This window comes from Sorex fumeus, unplaced genomic scaffold (genome assembly GCF_029834395.1).
Source record: "Sorex fumeus unplaced genomic scaffold, SorFum_2.1 ptg000061l, whole genome shotgun sequence".
Taxonomy (NCBI): Eukaryota; Metazoa; Chordata; class Mammalia; order Eulipotyphla; family Soricidae; genus Sorex; species Sorex fumeus.
Window position 1 is genome coordinate 36724499 of NW_026606118.1, and position 21847 is coordinate 36746345.

The following is a 21847-nucleotide window of genomic DNA, read 5'->3' on the forward strand; positions in this document are numbered from 1 at the left end:
TAGCTTTTGAATTAACTTTATTGCTACACTTGACATTTCCTAACATCACCTTACACTTTCAGAAATCGGTACTTGTGAGTATGCTGTTTCTTCCTTTCTATCAATCTCTCTCGGTTCTTCTAGATGCCATCATCAATTGTTGTGAATAAATTTTATTATCAAGTGTCTCAAATTCATATTATTCAATCACAGAATTACATTACAGTTTAAGGCTAAGACTGCCTTGACTTTTCAGGTGTCTGTAAGCTCAATGAAATTAGGAAAGATTTATATTCAGCTTCAAAAATCACAGTGATAAACAGTACCTTGATATACCAAGTAGCTCACAAATTATTAGATGTTTTTCCAAACCCACTTTTATAGCTTCATATCACACTACTTTCCAATATAATATCAACTGCTTTACAAAAACACTTACATGAATTTCACCAAATGTAGTTTTAATACCATTCATACAAAATTCCCTAAGTGCAATTTTAGTGCACAACTTTAATATTTTAATTATTCCCAAAAGTTTTCAGGAAAATACCTTCACTCAAAATGCATTTTTAATGCAATCTAAAGACAAGAATCTGTCTATTTTACCTGGTTTCCCCACCCCCCCAATTTATCTTTTCTCACCCAACTTGGTCATATTCAGTCTTTACTGCAGTATTTCTAAACCATTAAATTGTCTGCTCCCCTCACCCCCGAATACTACTTCCTGCTTCCCCAGGTCTTGATATGTTTATCCATATATATATATATTAATGTTATATATATATTAATGTTATTCTGCACTTTCACTAACCTGGCTTTTCCTTTAGTACTTAGCACAGTGTCAGGTGTTTTTACAAAACCTTTAATAAATTCTTAATAATTTGATGCCCTTCCTTTACTATATATATATATATATAACTATTTCATATATATAACTATTTCACATATAGTGATCTTTGTGTGCTGTACCGATTCATAAGAGGACTATTTAAATAATGTGTTGCTGGGCCCCACTTCAAGTTTCTGAGTTAATAGATAGGATGTGGAACATTTTTCTAAAAGAGAGTTGATACACTGCTTCAAGGCCATAATGTAAAGATCACTGTTTGATATATTCATTTGAGGATTTCAATACTCCATGGAACTTAGGATATTGACAAATGTTTATATTAATAAAAATACATGTTTACTCCTTAAAACAAACAAAACATTTTAGTCCTGTCTTAATTATCTCACCTCTGTGGGCTCAGACACAATACTCAACAATATTCACACAGGGATCCAGTGTATCAGTTGCTCATAAACCAGATTAACTCAGGAATATTCTTAGAATTTTTCAAACTTGGGAGTCATCCCAGATCAACCAACTCAGACCCTACGTGAGAGACCAGGGAACCCATCTATATACCAAATTCTCTAGGTGATTCTGTTTTAACCAGTCTTGTACAACCTAGTTAATCAACCTTAATCAGTCTTGTCAAACAACCTTAACTAAACTGTGACTTACAGGTATTAATTTCATGGGTTTATCTATTGTTACAAGCCTTTAGTTAAGCAGGACAAAATAAATGAAAATACAAAAAGAACCACTTAGAACTTGAATGCCAATATATAAATTCCTAGACTTATGGGGCCAAGAATGATCTCTCCTGGTTTTAAACAACCTAAAATGAAGAAAGAGCTAAAATCATCACTTACAGTGTCACTATAACTCTCCCAAAATACTTCCCAAATGCTTATTATGCTTTCACTGTATCACTGTATCACTGTCATCCTGTTGTTCATCAATTTCCTCGAGCAGGCAGCAGTAATGTCTCCTTCATCCTAGCCCTGAGATTTTAGAAAGTGCCACATTCGAGGCTTTTTCAGGTCAGGAGAATGAGACTCATCATTGTTACTGGTTTTGGGCATATTGAATATGCCATGGGGAATTTGCCAGACTTTGCCGTGCGGGCAGGATACTTTTGGTAGCCTGCCAGGTTCTCCAGAGTAAGAACTAGATAATAAACCCACTTCCGGGAGCTGGGTTTTATAGTCTCTGGGTCTTCACCATTGATGGGATTACATGGTGCCGGGATCCGGTTGGTGGGTGTAAGGCCTACATGCTAGAAGATGGGGGATCTGGGTGGAGGAGGCCCAGTCCCTATCCTTTATATCCAGGAAATTTAATTTCTTAGCCTGCTGCCATAAAAGGAAACAGTACACTTTTGGGATAGTTATAATACTGGAATGTCACTGAGCAAAATTAATTCTATAGGAATGTGATGTGAGCACTCCAGCACCCTGCCTCCAGAGACTGCTTTTCTTTAGATATCAGTCAATTGTATATTGCTTAAGATTAGCCAAATCAGTTAAGAAAACCTGAGCTTTCTCAATCTTCTATTAGAGCAAGAAGACTGAACCCAGGAGGAGGATGCAGGAAAAATACCTTTAAAAATTAATTAGTAGTTTTTACTTCTTAATCTAAAGGGAACTAGAAAGAAACGAGTGGGGAAAATGCCAGATATATCTTATTCAATTATCATTCCACAAACATTTTTGAGAATGTAATTTATGCAAGAGAATCTTAGTTACAGCTGAAAGGAAAATTATATGGTAGAAGGGATAGAGCTCAGCTGCTGCTTTCTGATCTGTGAGATCAAATACTCTGAAAATGAAAAAGGTTGATTGTCTTTGGGAGAAAGTTGTTGCTTAAATACTGAATATAGGTGTGCAACATTGTAGATACTGAATTTAGTCTTGGAGAATGTGATCAGTTAGAAGGAAGGAAGGGAGGGAGGAAGGAAGGATGGAACATGAGGAAGAAAGGAAGAAGGGCATCTAGTTCTAGTGTTCTAGTATCATAACTGAAAAAGGCAGAAGCTACCCTCTTTTCTTGAGGAAAGAAGTACTTTTCATCTATGAAGAATAGAAGAAAAAATAATTCTGATTTTATTTATTTCAGTTCCATTTAAATATCATTAGCATAAAGCACATTACAAAGTAAAGAACCAAAATTTCCCATACTCTGCTCTCTCAATGAGTCTTCCTTCTGTGTCCAATTTGCATCGGTACTTTGATTTATGGCATCCATTGAGCTAATCCATGCTTTAGATAAGGGTTAGACACTTTAAACACCTTAATGTTTGAAGGTATCCTACACTATAATACACTCTTTGAATTGTTGGATAACTAATGTATTAAGTCTCTAATTGACTTACCAAGCTTGCACTATCCTCTGACTCCCAATAAAAAGTTCTTTCTACTGTACACAGTTTCCTTACAAAGGTTCAATAGTTCGAATTCTCTACATTTCTATTCTGTGGACAATGGGTTATTAAGAGACATCATGTCTCATCTGGTTTCTTGAAGTAATTGTAATTGCTCACAGTCCCCACCCTCAAATGAAAGAGCCTTGCCTTACCTCGAGAACAGTCATATTTTGTTTGTTTGCTGCCGATAAGCTATTAGCTTCTCTAATTTTGTCTGTGGCTTCTCTCAACAAGTCCTGAGCATCATCAACTTTGTTTTGGTAGTCAGTTAGTTTCTCCCTGAGGTTCTTCTCCATTTCTTCATTTCTGCCTCGAGACTCTCCAAACAGCTTCTTCACTTTCTTCAGAAGGCCTTCAGCAGCTCTGCATGGATCACCAGACAAAAAATAGTAAATTCCTGGACTGTCTCAAATTGATTGGTATTAAAGTGGGTTGAAAAGAGATGCATTAAAAGAATGTACAATAAGAACAATTGAAAGTCACAATTCAACTTATGCTAAATTAAGTTGAAACTGGAACTGAAAGGTGGCAAGACAGTTTCTAATTAGAATTAAATTTAAAAAACATTTTAAATTTATTAATAAATTAACATATTCATTTGGAAATGATCATCTCAAAATCTGGTGAAATAAATCGATTTTGTAATACACTTCACATTCTGCTCAAAAACTTTTTAAATTCACACAATGAGATTTTTTTCTGTTACTTTGATTCAGTTAAAGTCTTTATCTGTTTTATTAGAAATTGTGAATTAAATTCTGTATTATTGCCATGCTAATATGATTTTTATATTGCTTTACCACTAAGTAAGAAATATGGGAGTTTACTTAGTTTGACTAACGTGGTAATTCTAAATTCTAAGAAAGGCCAAACTACTTGAAAAGTAGCAATTCTTAGATTAACATGTAATACAAGCCAGCTTTGAAGCATTTGTCAAAGTCGACTGCTTTTACCCTAAAGCTTCAGATTCAGTAAATCTGGAATGAGGTTTGATAAAATGAATTTCTGTTTCTTATATATTGGTTTTTGCTAACTTTATGTATATCAGCTAAATACTAATGACTTTGAAATTATCTAACCTCTGATGGAAAAATATACTTCCATTTTGGAGTACTTTGTCTCAAGAGTTAGTAAAATCACCATTTCTCTTTGGCAGGGAGAGGCTACCTGGAAATTATCATATATTTTTCATTGATGAGGCCAGAGATTCAGTGACCCAGGTCATCCAGTCAGTTCTCCAAGTCTTCAGGGCTACACCTTGATATTTGGGGACAGTGACGCTGGGGATCTAACAGTGATCGGCCTCATGCAATGAATGAACCCTTACCCCAGTACTATCACTATAATCCTAAATTTACTATTTATGACCTTATATCCTCTAAACAAATTTCGAAGTATTTGGTATTTATGGCTGAAGACTCATAGTATTTTTATAAAATGACAAATGTATAGGATGCTACTGAATTTAAAACGTTATCAAGGGCCAGAGTTGTAGAGTGAGTATGATACTTGCCATGCACAAAGCTAACCTCAGTTACACCTCTGGCATCCCATATGGAGCACTGCCAGGAGTGCAGGGTTGATCCCTGAGTATAGAGCCAGGAGTAAGTCCTGGGTACTGCAGGATATTGTGCCAAGAATATGCATCTCTCTGTGTGTATAATATATATATATGCATATATAACTATATGTGTATGTGTATACATATGTGTGTATATATTCTTGTACTTATGTATATCATATTTATATGACATTTTAAATGGCAGTTCATAAAAAGATAAAACTATTAAAATGAAAAGCCAAAAATAACTTTTTAGAACAATTACTAACAGGTTGAGCTGGATCAATAGCACAGCGGCTAGGGCATTTGCTTTGAACATGGCTGACCAGGGTTCAATTCCTCCATCCCTCTTGGAGAGCCTGACAAGTACCAAGAGTATCCTGCCCGCACAGCAGAGCCTGGAAAGCTCCCCACGGCGTATTCAATATGCCAAAAACAGTAACAACAAGTCTCACAATGGAGATGTTACTGGTGCCTGATGGAGCAAATTGATGAACAACCGGAGGACAGTGCTACTAACAGCTTAAAAATCTCTTAATTAATTAAATCTCTTAATTAATCAAATCTCTTAATTAATCAAATCTCATAATTAAAGAAATCCACAAGCCAAATTTGTAGATCAAACAACATCAAAATAATCATTATTTATTTACAGGTAGGGAAAAACATGCTTTGGGTCCATTTTTTTGAGCAAACTAAAGTATACACCTATGAGAAAATAAAAAAATACTTCTCAAAATTCTGATGGAAAATTTAAAAAACTATAAAAAATTTTAAAGCTCAGTTAATTAAATGAAAAAAATAGACCATCTACTCACACCAACTCGTCCTCAGCAACTTCCTTCTGTGAATCTAGATTTTTCCTCCTCAGTTCTGACATCATCTGATCAATCTGTTTTTGAAACTCTTGAATATTTCTCTCAAAGGCCTTGTCTTGAGTTCCTAGAGTTTCATTTAGTTTTACAGCTTTCTCATTTACAGCTGCAGGGGGTAAAACAAATTTTGCGAATTAGTAAATAAAATGCCACATGCAAACCGGGGATTCAGCATCTGTTCTTCCCTCCCATTTCCAAATAAAATGTACTTTGCCATGTGTGTTTCCACTGGGAAATAAAGAAGCAGTTAAAATAACAATTCTTAGCAAACAGGAGAACGTGGCATATTTTTTCCCATAGTATTTTTTCCTTTAGTTGGGGGAGCACAATAATTAAAGTATGGGATTTATTTCCCCAAAGGAAAAAAAAATATTAGTAAGAATGTGGCTCAAATACTCCCTAGATAAGAAACAAATGAGACATGTAATGTAACACTTGGATGCTACAAACACTGGGTCTGTACTGCTGATAAGACAGTAACATTCAGTCAATTGAAAAGACTGAAAATAGAAATATTATGAGTGATGGCATTTCTGTAAATAAACTTGCCTTGCACTTCCATGCAGCCATGCTCATCCCCCCATCATCCTCCGCTCAAATGAGTGAGGACAAGGGCATTGGACTAAGGACAAGAATTATAGATTAGGGCTCAAAGATACCTTCCAGCAGTAGCATCTATCAACAGCGTGTGATTATTATGCATTAAATGGGGTTTTAGTTAAGCTCCTCAGAAACTTAGGGCTGTCCAGGTGATTCAAGTATTCTACAAATTATAACTGTGCTGTCAACAATGTTTTATAGGTTGGCAAGATTTTGTTTGAAAAAAATAAGAATTCTATGTCAAACAAAACTTTGAAAAGCTGGTTAATTGAAACATTTGCACAGTTCTATCATTTATTTATTTATTTATTTTGCCAGCTCCCTGAAGTGTGTTCTGTGGAATATTAATCTAAGAGCACTGAAGGGAGATATTTTCTGGAATACTTTTGTCTGCTCAACCCTAATTGCTATAATACTACTCATACAAAACTCCAGAATAAGAGCTTGCGTTGGTCAAAAGACATCATCTACATTTAAGATGAAATTTTTGGACCTTTGCTAGACATAAAAAAAATTCTGAAAATTCTTTTCTGTTCTCGGAGAAAATTTTCTGATTCATACTTCTCAGAGCTCTTCCAATATTTATAGACAGAGCTCCTGAGGCAGGTTGAATGCAGATAGAGTCATGTGATCCGCCAAGATGGTTGAAGGTGGTAAGTTAATACTGTAGTTCTGAAATGTGGTCTCAAAAGCCAGACCAAACCAAACCAGCAACAGCATAACCTGGGGCCTTTTTTTCATGAACTATAACAAATTAATGAAGTGATAAATCCTGGAGGGGAGAGTCTCTACTTTTATAATTACCTTCAGCCCACACCCCATGAGCTTCTGATGCAAACTAGAGTTTGAGAATTATGGATGCATATAATTAAGATAGCTGAGGGACCCCTAAACCCTATATCCAAAGCTGTTGGTGGGCAAGAAGGTGCTGCCAGAATAGTGTTTCCACATTCAACTCAAGTATTCAAGACTTTTGAACTATCTCCACCCTGACCCCCACAGCCTTTGTTGTTTATTTACCATAAATAATACTATGTATGAGTGAGATTGCATGCTATTTCCTTTTCTCCTTTTCACCTTTCACTTATTTTGCTAAGCTTCTCAGGCCCAATTCATTATATGTTTGAAAAAGGCAAGGGTTTATTTTTTCTTACATATACCTGAGCAACATTCTACTTTGTATTTATACCACATATTTATCGACTCATATTTCTATGGGCACTAGGGTAGTTTCAAGATCTTGGATATTGTGAGTAGTGCTGCAATGAATATAGGGTTACATGCGTGTTTGTGTGAATGTACAATTTTTTTCAAATTAATATTTGTGTGCTTTGGGAATAGATCCCAAAGAGTATAAATGCTGGGTCATATGGTTGTTCTACATTTAATTTTTCTTTTTTAAAGAAATGCTCATATTGGCAAAAAAGTATGGTCGAAGTGACATCTGCACTTGTTTGTTTATTGCAGCACTGTTTACAACAGCCAGAATCTGGAAAAAACCTGAGTGCCCGAGAACGGATGACTGGTTAAAGAAACTTTGGTACATCTACACAATGGAGTACTATGTAGCTGTTAGAAAAGATGAAGTTGTGAAATTTACATACAAATGGTACTACATGGAAAGTATCATGTTAAGCAAAATGAGTCAGAAAGAGAGGGATAGACATAGAAAGATTGCATTCATCTGGGGAACATAAAGTAACAAAATAGGAGACTAATACCCCAGAGTGACCAAGATTAGAACAGGAGGTTTGCTCCATGGATTGGAGGCCAGCCACACATGCTAGGGGAAAAGGAGCTCAGCTAGAGAAGGAACCACCAAATAAAGGGTGTTGGGAGGATCCTCCCAGGATGGGAGAAGCATGCTGAAAGCAAACTATAGATCGAACATGGTTGTCACTCAATGCCTCTTTTGCAAACCACAACACCCAAAAGGAGAGAAAGAACACAAGGGAATGCCCTGCCACAGAGGCAGGGTGGGATGGAGGGGATAGGGGTGGGAGGGACACTGGGATCCATGGTGGTGGGAAATGGGCACCGGTGGAGGGATGGGTATTTGATCATTGTATAATCGAAACCTAAGCACAAAAATTTGTAAGTCTACAACTGTACCTCATGGTGTTTCACTAATAAAAATTGAAAAAAAAAAGAAAAAGAAATGCTCATATTATATTTTCACAAACAGAGGATTAGGGGTACTTGTTTTATATATCCTTGCCAATGCTTATTGTCTGTGGTATTTTTGATATAAGCTGTTCTTAAGTATTCTCATTAATTTTTCATTTTCCTTATAATCAATTAGAATGACCATTTTTTATATAAATCTGTTGGCCACTTACATGTCTTCTTGGAGAAATGTCTGTTTAATTCTTCACCCTATTTTTTTTATGAGGTTTACTTAATGTTGTGGTTCAGTTACATGAGTTCTTTCTATATCTTGTTTATCAGCTATTTGTTGAATATAGTATATATATATATACAATTGCACTCAATATGATGTAATTTTGTTTTAGTTTATTTGAAGGACAGAATCTTTATAGCTTAACATAATATCATTTGTTATTTTCGTTCCTTGCTACATCAGTCAAAAATATGAATACATCATGTAAATAATTATAATAGTGTTTTGCTTTTATTTTCTTCAATGAATTTTGAACATGTGGGCCAACATCTCAGTGTTTTTCTATTTTGAATTAACTTTGGCATGGTGCAAGAGAGTGATTCAATTTCATTCTTTTGTATGTGGCTATCCAGTTTTCCCAAGTAAATTTGCTTAAAATACCTTTCTTTACTTTTTTTGTATACCCTAGATTCTTTAGGCATAAATTAGCTTTCTCTATATTGTAGGGTCTAATTCTGGGATACAAAATTGAATTCTATGAGAGTGTGTCTGCCTTTATTCTACTACCACACTATTTTGATAACTATAGTATTGTAATAAAGTTTAAAGTTAGGAAACATTGTATTTACTCTCTTCTTTTTACTCATTATTGCTTGGGCTGTCCAATTGGATAGTTTAGTAGTTTCACATGAATTTCAGTAATATTTGTTTTATGTTCTAAGAATTTCATTGAATATTTGATAGAGATTTTATTAAACATAAATTATATGGGCTGGAGCGATAGCACAGCGGGTAGAGTGTTCGCCTTACAAGCGGCCAACATGGCCGACCCGAGTTCGATTCCTCCGCCCCTCTCGGAGAGCCCGGCAAGCTACCGAGAGTATTCGATATGCCAGACACAGTAACAACAAAGTCTCCAATGGAGACGTTACTGGGCCCGCTCGAGCAAATCGACGATCAACGGGAGGGCCTTTACCTTTACCTTTATACTTGGCTTGGATGGTCATTTTAACATATTGATGTCCACATGTACCACTAGTGGCTCACACTTGAATGTAGCTTAACTAACAGAAATTTCAGCATCACCATCAACTCAGTAGCAATGTTAATTCTTCAAATCCATGAACATGGAATATTTCTTTTCTTTTGGCATCTATTGCTCCTCATATAAATTTGTTATGTATGCCCTTCTCTTTCTCTAAGATAATATTTGCTCCTTTTTTGCTACTTGATATTTGTTCCTTTTTTTGAGCAATAATAAAAGGCATGATTTTCCATTGTTTTTCTTCTATTTATTATCTGCATATATAAATACAATATATTATTTGTGTTTTTCTTTTTACTTTCCTATTGAACTGTATTGGCTTCTTGTTTATAATAATTATCCAACTGTAGTCGTTAGGGTTTTCTGTTTATATTACTGTCATGGGTAAATATTGATAATCTTACCTTTTCTTTCCAGTCCGTATATTTCTTATTAATTATTCTTGACTAAATTGCTGTAGCTAAAATTTAGTATTAATGTTACGTTGAATAACAGTGATGAGATAAAACACTTTTTCCTTGTACCTGAACTTAGAAGAAATATTTTCAGTTTTTGATCAGAGTATGATGTTAGCTGTGTTTTGTTCTGTAAACAATCTCTATTATATTAAGATATACTCTTATCACTATGTTGAGTAGCTTTTTAAAAATTGAAAACAGATGTTGAATTTTGTCCAAACCATTTTCTGTAATTATTTATGTGAACATATTATTTTATCTTTTCTTTTATTCTAATATTAATTTATTTTCATATATTAGTTCATCCTTACACTCTTGGAATCCTTTTATATCATGATATTTCAGGTTTTTGTTGTTGAATTCTGTTTGCTAAGATTTTGTTGATTATTTCTGCATCTATTTTCATAAGGGATGTTGTAGTTCTCATTTTTGTGATATGTCTGTATGCATTTGGTTATAGGGTAATATATAATATAAACTGGAAGGACTCCTGGTACTTTGATTTCGAAGAAGAACTTAAGGAGGATAGGAAATAGGTCATTTTTCTTTTTTAAAAATTTTTATTAGTGAAACACCATGAGGTACAGTTGTAGACTTACAAATTTTTGTGCTTGGGTTTCAATTATACAATGTTCAAGTACCCATCCCTCCACCAGTGCCCATTTTCCACTACCACTGATCCCAGTATCCCTCCCACCCCCCTCACCCCCATCCCACCCTGCCTCTGTGGCAAGGCATTCCCTTTTGTTCTCTCTCTCCTTTTGAGTGCTGTGGTTTGCAAAAGAGGCATTAAGTGGCAATCATGTTCAATCTATAGTCTACTTTCAGCATGCACCTCCCAACACCCTTTACTTGTGCTCTTTTCTATATCTGAGCTGCCTTTTCCCCTAGCATGTGTGGCTGGCCTCCAAGCCATTGAACCTCCTGGTACTTATCTCGGCTATTCCTGGGTGTTAGTCTCCTATTTTGTTACTTTATGTTCCCAGGACTGGAGCGATAGCACAGTGGTAGGGCATTTGCCTTGTATGCAGCCAACCCAGGCGACCTGGGTTCAATTCCTCCGCCTCTCTCGGAGAGTCCGGCAAGCTACCGAGAGTATCTTGCCCACACGGCAAAGCATGGCAAGCTCCCCGTGACATGTTCGGTATGCCAAACACAGTAACACAACAAATCTCATGTTGGAGACGTTACTGGGCCCGCTCGAGAAAATCGATGAACAATGGGAGGACAGTGCAGTGCTATGTTCCCCAGATGAATGCAGACTTTCTATGTCTGTCCCTCTCTCTTCCTGATTCATTTCACTTAGCATGACCATTTTTAAATATTTGGAAAAACTGATACTAAAATCATCTGGATACATAGTTGTTTGTATTTGGAGAAATTATTTTTCAGTTTCCAAGTTTGTAATTGGAATGTTCAAGTTTCCTACTTTTACCTGAATGAGTTTTAGGAGGTCACATTACTCTAAATATTTGTTTGCTTCTTCCAGGTCCTCTAATTTAGTGGCATAAATATGTTCATAATTACATATTGCATTTTAAAAAATCTCCAAGTTTTAAAAACTAAACATGATGTATCCTTCAGCCTCCTATACAAAGATATAGCATATCATTTCTTTTTGTTTTTCATCACTATCCTGTCAATGTCCTCCAGTTGTTCATCGATTTGCTCAAGCGGGCCCAGTAACGTCTCCATTGGAGACTTTGTTGTTACTGTGTTTGGCATATTGAATACATCACGGGTAGCTTGCCAGGCTCTGCTGTGCGGGCGAGATACTCTCAGTAGCTTGCAAGATACTCTCGGTAGCTTGCCGGCTCTCTGAGAGGGGCGGAGGAATCGAACTCAGGTCGGCCATGTTGGCTGTGTACAAGGCAAATGCCCTACACGCTGGGCTATCCTTCCAGCCCCTTGTTTTTCATAACATAAAAAATTATTGCATCTAAATATATAAATTAATTATTTTCTATATAATTTCAGAGGACTTTAAAATGCCTTTAAGCTTTCTTTAAATTAAGATACTATAGAAGTAAAGATAAAAGGTAAAGGTAAAGGTAAAGGCCCTCCAGTTGATTGTCGATTTGCTCGATCGGGCCCAGTAACGTCTCCATTGGAGATTTGTTGTTACTGTGTCTGGCATATCAAATACTCTCGGTAGCTTGCCGGGCTCTCCGAGAGGGGCAGAGGAATCGAACTCGGGTCGGCCATGTTGGCCGCGTGTAAGGCGAACGCCCTACCCGCTGTGCTAAAGTGAATGCAAATTAGGAAAAGCATTATTATACAAAAAGACCTATCAGAAGTTCAGTGCAGTGGATCCAAAAACATATTATAAGCATTTTAGTAGTCAAGGTATAAGAAGATCAAAGTGGGAACATGAAAGAAGAATCCTTAAATTACAAATAAGGTCATTCCTTAAGCAAACTAATATTGATTTCTATACTAAAAATATTATTTCTGTTGAGTATGTTTATTAAGAATAGAAAATACTACTACGACTTAAAAACAGGAAAGAAAAATATTAGCACTTAGTCCTATTACATGTCATGACAAACACTAATAGGTTTATTTATTAATGGTCATCATTAATTCTAATAGTGCATGAAAGTAGCTTACTCTTAATCCAATAAAGAACCATAGAACAGTAAACTTTAAAAATTATAGTGAGATAAGAATTTTCATGATTAATAGAAGTTGGTTATCTTTTATTATGTTAGAATATGACTTGATTGACAAGGGAAAGAGGATGAATAATGTGCTGCATATTTCTAAAAATTAACTGAAATAGGCAAATTCAGACTGAAGCATTTACTTTAATATGGAATTATATTATCAGTAATAAAACCTAAGAATACTAATATTATTCCTAATTATAATTTGGAGAGAAAAAAGAAGTATATGAATTTATGGTATTATCAATTTAAAGTTTTGATGAGCTTTCTCTCCTTTGTCTTTAATTCTTTAACCCGATAAGATTTTAGTATATATATATATATAAATCTTAGACAAGATTTATTTGACTGCTTATGTAATCACCTTTAAATTATATATAATTTTATGCTTTTATTTTTTAATGGCTCTGGTCATCACTTATGCTTGAATTGACCAGAAAAAGATAACATTTATAATTATTTTAGTATCACAGATATGACATAAATACTCCTTGTGAAATAGAAGACTGTCCCATTTGAATAGCCACAGCTAAGACTGAGGCACAATTTAGGAAATGGAAGAGACCTCTAGTGACATACCCCTTTTCTCTGAAAGACTGTAGGTTGTAGGGCTGGAGTAATAGACATTGGGTAGGACATCTGCTTTGCACATGCCAGCCCAGGTTAAATTCCTGGCAACCCATATGGTTCCCACAAGCCCTTCCAGGAGTGATCCCTGACTGCAGAGCCAGGATTAAGAACTTAGTATTGATGGCTGTGACCTCAAAACCAAACAAAAGACTGTGGGTGGTGAGAAAAAACTGGGCTAAATATCATTTCTATTCTGACCTTGGCAAGAGACATTTTCCTTTTTGTGTTGTACAAAACAGAAAATGAGGGTGCAATGTAGAGAAGAAAGCAAGCAGGCTTGAAGCTGAGTCCAGTGAAAATAAGTATAGTATATTGTATATTCATACAAATGTTATATTTATGTACATATATGTGTGTATGTATACATATACAGATATATATATGTATATATATATATATTTGTAGTGCTAGGTCTCATGAATGGAAGATGTGAACTTTAGCTGTTGAGTAACAACCCCTACCCTCAGCATTTATTCTTTTGTAACTATCTGATTAAAAACACCTAGTTCTTAAGTGAGATTAAGGAGAAAATAAAATTTCCTGGACTAGTTCTTTCAGGGATCCAGATAGAGGGGGAAAATGTTCTACCTGTAGTGGGAATTTGGTGGGTAGGGGTGGACAGTTTCAATTAGCATTAATGGAAAATAAAATGAGAAATCAGAAAAATTTCATCAAGCAGTAGATTGAGTCAACTGAAATTATTCTGATACTATAACTTCTGTTTAAGATTCTGACATATTTTGCCTCAGATGGATCCTCAGACGCAAACTTTGTTGCTTTTTTGTGGGAGAATGGGAGAATGTTTGAGAGTTTGTAAATTTTGACTGGTGATTCTTAATAATCATATCTCAGGATCCACCTTAAAGTTTATTTCTTGTTCTGTTTTACTTGCTGGTATTATAAAGTAAAATATCTAAAATATATAACATTTTAAAGCAATAAAAATTTCTTTACTTTCTAAAGCAAAATGAAGTATTTTTTTATTTCTAACTGTACCTGGATGTTTATTATAATAATGTAATTTAAGAGTTAATGTGAATTTTCATTTCTTTAATATTTTATTTACTTATTTATTTTTGGCACAAAACAATTGCCTCCACATTGATTCTCAATTGTATGTAAAGGTGTCAAGAACTAACTCCCAAAGAATTGTATATTCAATGAAGTGTAGTTTCTGGTAAGGTATCGAGCCTAAATTCCAAGCAACCAATATTTCTTAAAAACTGGTAACAATTATTATTAAATCCATTTTGAGAAATTAAAGTAAAATTGTAATTGCTGAGCAGAAAGACAAATCGACTTTAAAAAATTTACATTTGTTTGAATGCAAAGTAAAGCATGTTGCCGATCAGTTATTTAATCATAACTAGGCCATTCTCAAAATTTAGAGCACTCCTAAAGGAATAATTCAATTTATTGACATTGTGAACTCATTTATTACTAATTCACTATCCGTTGTCATTAAATTAACCCTGTAGATTGTGGATTCTCAGTAGATATATCCTTGACTATCTTGACCAAAATATATTTTAAAATCCAACCCTCAAACTTGGAAATGTTATCTCCTACTAAAGGAATCTCAGTACTGGGCAATTCCTTTTTATATTTTTCCTCTGGGAGAAAAGAAAATGATTAAAATGTAACTTTTATATTACCTTCTGCATCCCGAATAAGCTCCTTAATGAATTCTCCTAGAGCATTTGCTCTTGTGTTGCTCCTCTCAGCATCCTGTCCAGTTTGCTCGCCATCTGCCGTCACTTTGGTAGCCTAATTATCCCAAATCAGGAAAATCATAATTAATAGCAATGACAAAGCTACCACTAGATAAGCTCCCACTGCCTATAATTTCTTTCAAATATTACTTTGGGCCAAAGGCAATCGATGAATTATTGATCAGCTGTACTGGAAATGATGCCCTATGCTCTAGTATACAATTAAACTTTATTACTTCTTTCATTAAATGGAAATCAGAGGTCTACGTTTGGTCTTTTTAAGCACCCCCTCCCTGCCAGGTTATATAAAATGGCACAGGAGAAGCAATAAAACACATTTTAAAAATATCTTGAAGCTACTATTGCCAAAAGTCCTTAATGGATTCCTCAGCCTCCACATGTTGCAGTTTCCTTCATATTTTATTTACTAAAAGAGTTTGGACCATGGCAACGATCTCATGAAGGAGGCACAGGCCATTTGTCTCAATAAGTTTGATCCTATAGATTTCATTTAAATCAATATGTTAATTAAAGAGACAAAGAGGGAGAGATGCCCAGTTCCTGAGGAGTAAATGCTTGTTTTACCATGCTCTAAAATGCCAGGAAAACGTTCAAGGAGAATAAACGCTTGTTTCCATGTGACTTAGAACCATACATCATTGTCCACAAAGTAAAACAAAAACCCCCCAAAGGGCCTTGTCTCCAAAGATTTTTCATTAATACTGCAAATTCCATTCTACACAATAGACCCCATTTCACAGTTTATGTGTATATATAATAAAATATACAAATGTATATTCTGCCAAACTTAATAAGCATGTATAACAGCAAAAGTTTCTTACAATATCCTATTGAATTTAGAGTACCTTGAAATAGGTTTCCATTTCATTTTCCTATGCATATGTACGTATACTAAAATTATGACTACTTTTTTCTTAAAAGGATAGAGATAATTTAACTTTAGATAATGAATGAGGGAATCATAAACTGCCTCAGTATAATTTGAGTATGTTCCAAGTTGGCAGAGTGTTCACACTCTACAATCTCCTACCAAAGTGCCTGTATTCTAGACACTCCCAGAGAATCAAATTTATTTTACAAAGTGAATTTTAAGTTGAACTCAAAATAGACTAAACTGCTGTCCATCAGAGACCATGATAAGATATGCTATAGGAATTGTATTAAACTTTGTAATTTCCTGGAACAGTAAGAAATTTTATTCATGAAAAATTCAGGGTTTTGTTAAAAGTAGATAAAAGGTCCACTATTATCATCTAATTTTTCCATCTTCAAGTATTATCAAAAATAGAAGAATAGAAAGATAGACAACCATTGAAAATCTTAACATTTCTATAGTTTTAAGCATGCATATGTGATAATTTGGAGAATACTGATAAATGTGCTAAATGCTATGAATTATTAATAAATGAGTTTCTTTTACCTTTAGAATTGAAGTACAGATTTGATTTGTAACTTTTTACACATACATATGACACACACATGAAATATATTTATTTATGGATCTTGTTTTTATATTTTGGTCCATATCAAGCACTGGTTGGGGGTTAATCCCAGTACTGTGTCCCAGGGTCACTTCAGTGGTTATCAGGGGAGCATGTATTACCAGGAATTGAACCTGGACATCTTTCATGAAAATCATAGACATATACACACACACATACATATACACAATCATTTGAGAATGATTAATGATGAGAATGAATACACATACTTCTCTTCCCTGATATAGAAAAAGGGTGATCTTAAATTATCAAGGCCAGTTGACTAAGATGTTAATAATTAATATATGATCAACACCAGTAGTCTCTTATTACAGAAAAATACACATAGTAATTTGAGCTTATCTTTTTTTGCTTTATAAATATTTTATCTATAAGATGATAATTTACATAACTATCACACTATCATTATTTCCTCTTAATAGTTGAAGTATCTAATTAAAAAATAAATGTAAACTGATACACTGTCTCTTTAATATTCTAAATGATCAAAATAGTATTATTGCCCTGACTTCTACTTACCTAATTATTCTATGTAGTAATGTGTAAGAGTAATTATTAAGAACATTTACTCTCAGTACCAATAAGCATACTTCACTATTAAAGCATCAAAAATATATACATCTAATGATAAGAAACAATTTTTAAAAGGCTATCACCCAAATCCTGTGCAACCAGTCTCTTTGGTTTCTTTAAAAGTGAATAAAATATGACAAACTCTTCCTTCTTAAGACCGTCTCATATTCTCATATTCCTCTACTACTGAGAGTATCTTGCCCACACGGCAGAGCCTGGCAAGCTCCCCGTGGCATATTCTATATGCCCAAAACAGTAACAATAAGGGGTCTCAATCCCCTGACTCTGAAAGAGCCTTCAATACGGCACCATTGGGAAGGATGAGTAAGGAGAGGCTGCTAAAATCTCAGAGCTGGGATGAATGGAGACATTACTGGTGCCCACTCGAGCAAATTGCTGAACAACGAGATGACAGTGATACAGTAATACAGTGATTTTGGAATGAGTTTCTCATCAGCATGTTCAGTGATTCATTTTCACATATCATCCACCAGTTTTCTGTGTGGACTTTGTTTTGTACCTAGTAATATTCTGGGGCTTCTTTTGGCTCAAGGCTTGGAGATTGCTGTCAGTGGTGCTTGGGACCATGTGGCAGCAGGGATTTCACCAGAGCTTCTGCAGGGAAAGCCTGTGCTCTAGTCTGCTGAGCCATCTCCTTGACCCATCTATCAGGTTTTGTTCAAAACATTATCTCCTCTTGGTGTGCTCATTCTTGAGGTACTTATTTAGGTTTCTATTTCACTGCAGCAGATTCTTTCCTTCATAGCACCAGGCATAACAGAATCACTTATTTGTAGTCACACTATGTACTTATCGTGTGCCCTCCAACTAAAAGATATGAGGGCAGAAATTTGGTTTAATTTGCTCGTCAGTTTAAAGCCAGTTCATAGTACGATACCAACAGCATATGTAGATATTGCATAACTCAAGAGCATTTTACCAATTAATCTTGCTATCAGTATTACCATCTATCCTGATGACCTACCTTTCTTTGAGCATTCCCAGTAAAAGCTTCTGTTCATACTTTTGTTCCTAACTCTCTACCACTTATCCAAAATAAATACATGCAAGCTTCAAGATTCAGATCTCATCCAAAGTCTCTGTGAACCATTTCAGTACATTCTGTATTCTTAGACTTTCAAAAACAACTATCACTATCAACGTTGATCAGAAAAGTAGGTAATTGCTTTGTTAAGTATTTTTCCATACTGAACTTATCTCTCGCTTGGGAACTGGGGCTATGTCTTTTTGATTATTTTTTAAAAGTCTGCAGAGAGCCAAGCATAGTGCTGGCAAATTTCAGGAGTCAAAGATGTTGGATGATTGGCAGCTACAATTATAATCAAACCAACTTTATCTTCTAAAGCCTGTTGGAGGAAACAAATCTCTCTCCATATGCCTTCCTGATACCATTCAAAGTGGCCATATGCCTGGTGCTATAGTTGCCAGCAAATGTAGAAAGCTGGGTAGTTTTCTGGGCAGTTTTTACTCTCATAGGAAACTGCTCAAGAGCTTGAGATGAGTGCTAGGAGAATAGCCAGATCTGAGACCCTTCAGTCTAAACAACACTGGGTTTTTGTTACGAGCTCCATGATATTTAAAGTGGGCCTATGATCACTAAACTCTAAGTAACATGCTGGAGGGAATAAAGATCAGGGATCAAAAGAACTCTTCAGGGCCATCACAGTGCACACGAAAGGTGACTTTCTTTCTCTACAGAGAAGAGGGAGGGGTGTGAGCTTCCTGGTGTCAAAAGGCATTGAACTTAAAATATTAGCACTCTACAAGATGAATAGCATAGTTTGCTCAGCTGTTTCCTAGATTGATATTTTTAAAAATAATAACATATCCTTGGACTCGAGAGAGAACACAGGGAATAAGGTCTGCCCTGGTTTCATCCTCAACACCACACAGTGTTCCCCTGAGCACCACCAGGAGTGACTCATGAGCACCCAGCCGTGTCTAGCCCCTCACTACTACTGAGCGAAGAGGTCCCATTAACCTCTCTAAATTCTTGCTTTATTCCTGCAATTAAATTCAAAAGCTATCCTTGTCCAAATCATTCCTGCGCGATTCATATAAACTTATTTATAAACGGATGCATTCTCAGCTAAGGAAAGTGGTGATAGTGATATCACTGTGAGCGCAAAACCCACAAAATCTCTCTCATCAGGACCAGCAGTAGATAGAACTCCATATGAGTGCTAACTACTGCTTGGTAGGAACCATGGGTCTGATTTGAGCAGACTCTTCTGTCTATGAAATTGCATGTCCATGCTTAGCCATCTTCTCTCTTACCATTTTACTTCGGGTATCCACTAGAAAAGTCTTTTCATTTATCCTAATATGTTGCATAAACTTTCTTTTATTCATCATCTTGGGTTTTTTTATTTTTGGATACTCTTTTCTCTGTTCTGCAGTCTTTTCAGTCTGTCCTTATAAACAATTCCCAATACCCTAATTTATATGTATCTCTCTTACTTCTGATTACCAGTTACTTAGATTCAAGTTCACTCAAGTATTGATTTTTTCTTTTATTTTCCCTTTTAAAAAATAAAAGTATTTCTATCTAGGCAGCATGCATTACCATTAGGCACAGTTAATTTACTCCTGAACAATGTTGCTGTTACTCACTTGCTTTTGCTCAAGCAGTTCTCACTGTTCCTCTTGAAATCTGCACATAATTTTCTTTGTTGGATATTTCTACTGTCTTTTATTTTCAACTTTCTCTATGTTAAAAGCAAATCTAATGGAGCCACTAAAACTACTGAATAGACAACATTGCTCACATACCTCCCGTCTTTGTATCTGCTTTTTGTTGAAATTAAATTTCAGACCTAAAAAATTATTTATGCTAGTTTCAAGGTTCATCTTCAGATATAAACTGTATCTAAGCACTGAAGTGGTCCTTGGGAAAGATATTAGGACACACAACACGCAAAGAAAGAGTCAGGAGCAACAACTGACCCTATGGCATCATGTGGAATTCTATCCTAAATATTTCAGCAGTCATTTTGGAAAGCTCCAAACAAAAATAATGTATGCTTTTTTGGTATACTATATATATTTTTTCATTTAAAAAAATGTACTAGCATGTATCTGTGAAACTTCATTGGCACTCAAACACTAAAAAATATAAATCAACCATTGTTAAAAAGTATTGTCAATGCATACATTTAAAAATACTTTTATTATTCTGGTATTACTTTATCTTAATTTGATTTTCATTAGCCAGTTAAAGAATACAAACCAATTTAAATTTGATAATACTTTATTATAGAGTTTCGTCAATTGTTTTGTATTTTCTCCTTACAGAAATAAACATTTAGCAAATGTTTATCAAATAAAGCAAAATATACAACTGAATACCATTGTAAATAAACTCGTGCTTAATTTTAGCACATTTCAAATAAATAGGCTCTTTTGAGTTTCTTCACCTTTCATCTGGTTGTTAAAATGCTATTAAACGCTTCACAATTAACTAAACACATTTGAACAGTGATGATGAGTACACTATTAATAATCTATAGTGAGAAAAAAAATTTTCTACCCTTAAAGAACTTACACTCTGGTTCTGCAGAGAGGTATTTGACTAATGATCATGTGAATAAATATATAAAGAGAAAACATAGTAGTATTAGTTGTACGATGAATTTCATCACGTCAGAAGGGCTCAGAAGGCTCTCGTAAGGCATGTTTTATGTGCTGAGATTTGAAAGGTAAATTAGAATTAACAGATCTTAACAAAATATCAAATATTCTTTGCACTAGAAACTAAAGGAAACATGAAAAATCTCTGTGTTGGGATAAAGCAGAATATCAGCTAAAAAATTTTAAATCCCATAATAGTAAAAAGTAAAGTCCCTCCCGTTGATCATCGATTTGCTCGAGCGGGCCCAGTAATGTCTCCATTGGAGACTTTGTTGTTACTGTGTCTGGCATATCGAATACTCTCGGTAGCTTGCCGGGCTCTCCGAGATCCCATAATGGAGGAGAAATATTATTCTCTTTACAAATGATTATTTGGAAACTTGATTTATTCATCAAAAAAAGAGCACAAAAATATATGTACTTAAAAGAAAGAGTAAAGCTCTCCCACCAGTTATGCAGGCAAAAAACTTGCCAAATGTTTTAACAGATTAGAAAAATTTTTATCACATCGCAAAACAGAGAAAAAAGGTAACTCCTGAGTGGAGAGCTCAGAGGAACCCTAGAGCACTGCTGGGTGTGGCTCCAGAACAAAACAAAAAAACTGGATTTACCAATAATGAGAGAGAGAGAGAGAGAGAGAGAGAGAGAGAGAGAGAGAGAAGGAGAGTGAAGAGAATGGAGAGAGAGGGTACAGACAGAGTGGTGGGGAGAGGAGAGGGAGAGAGGAGATGGTAGAGGGAGGGGAGAGGAGAGAGAAAGAACAGAAGAGAGAGAGAGGGAAGGAAGAGAGACAAAGAGGGGAAAGAGAAAGAGAGAGATAGAGATAGACATAGAGATAGAGATAGAGAGATCTCCAACAGGTAAATCTTTTCATAGGAATTCTCCATCTCAGTTGACATCAGATTCACATCAGTTGACATCAGAGTCATTTAGAACTCCTTGGAACGTGCCATATCCCATCCTGCAGCTCAGAGTAATATCT

General features: G+C 35.2%; 1 protein-coding gene across 1 annotated transcript in view; it reads right to left on the bottom strand.

Moving 5' to 3' along the window:
* LAMA2 (laminin subunit alpha 2) overlaps nucleotides 1–21847 on the bottom strand; it is a 647398-nt gene that overhangs the window by 131692 nt on the left and 493859 nt on the right. Inside the window, exons 35-37 of the mRNA XM_056126014.1 lie at nucleotides 15062–15173; nucleotides 5610–5772; nucleotides 3383–3593 (exon numbers count right to left, since the gene is read on the bottom strand). Coding sequence (XP_055981989.1) covers nucleotides 3383–3593; nucleotides 5610–5772; nucleotides 15062–15173 — 486 coding nt within the window. The remainder of the gene's footprint in view (nucleotides 1–3382; nucleotides 3594–5609; nucleotides 5773–15061; nucleotides 15174–21847) is intronic.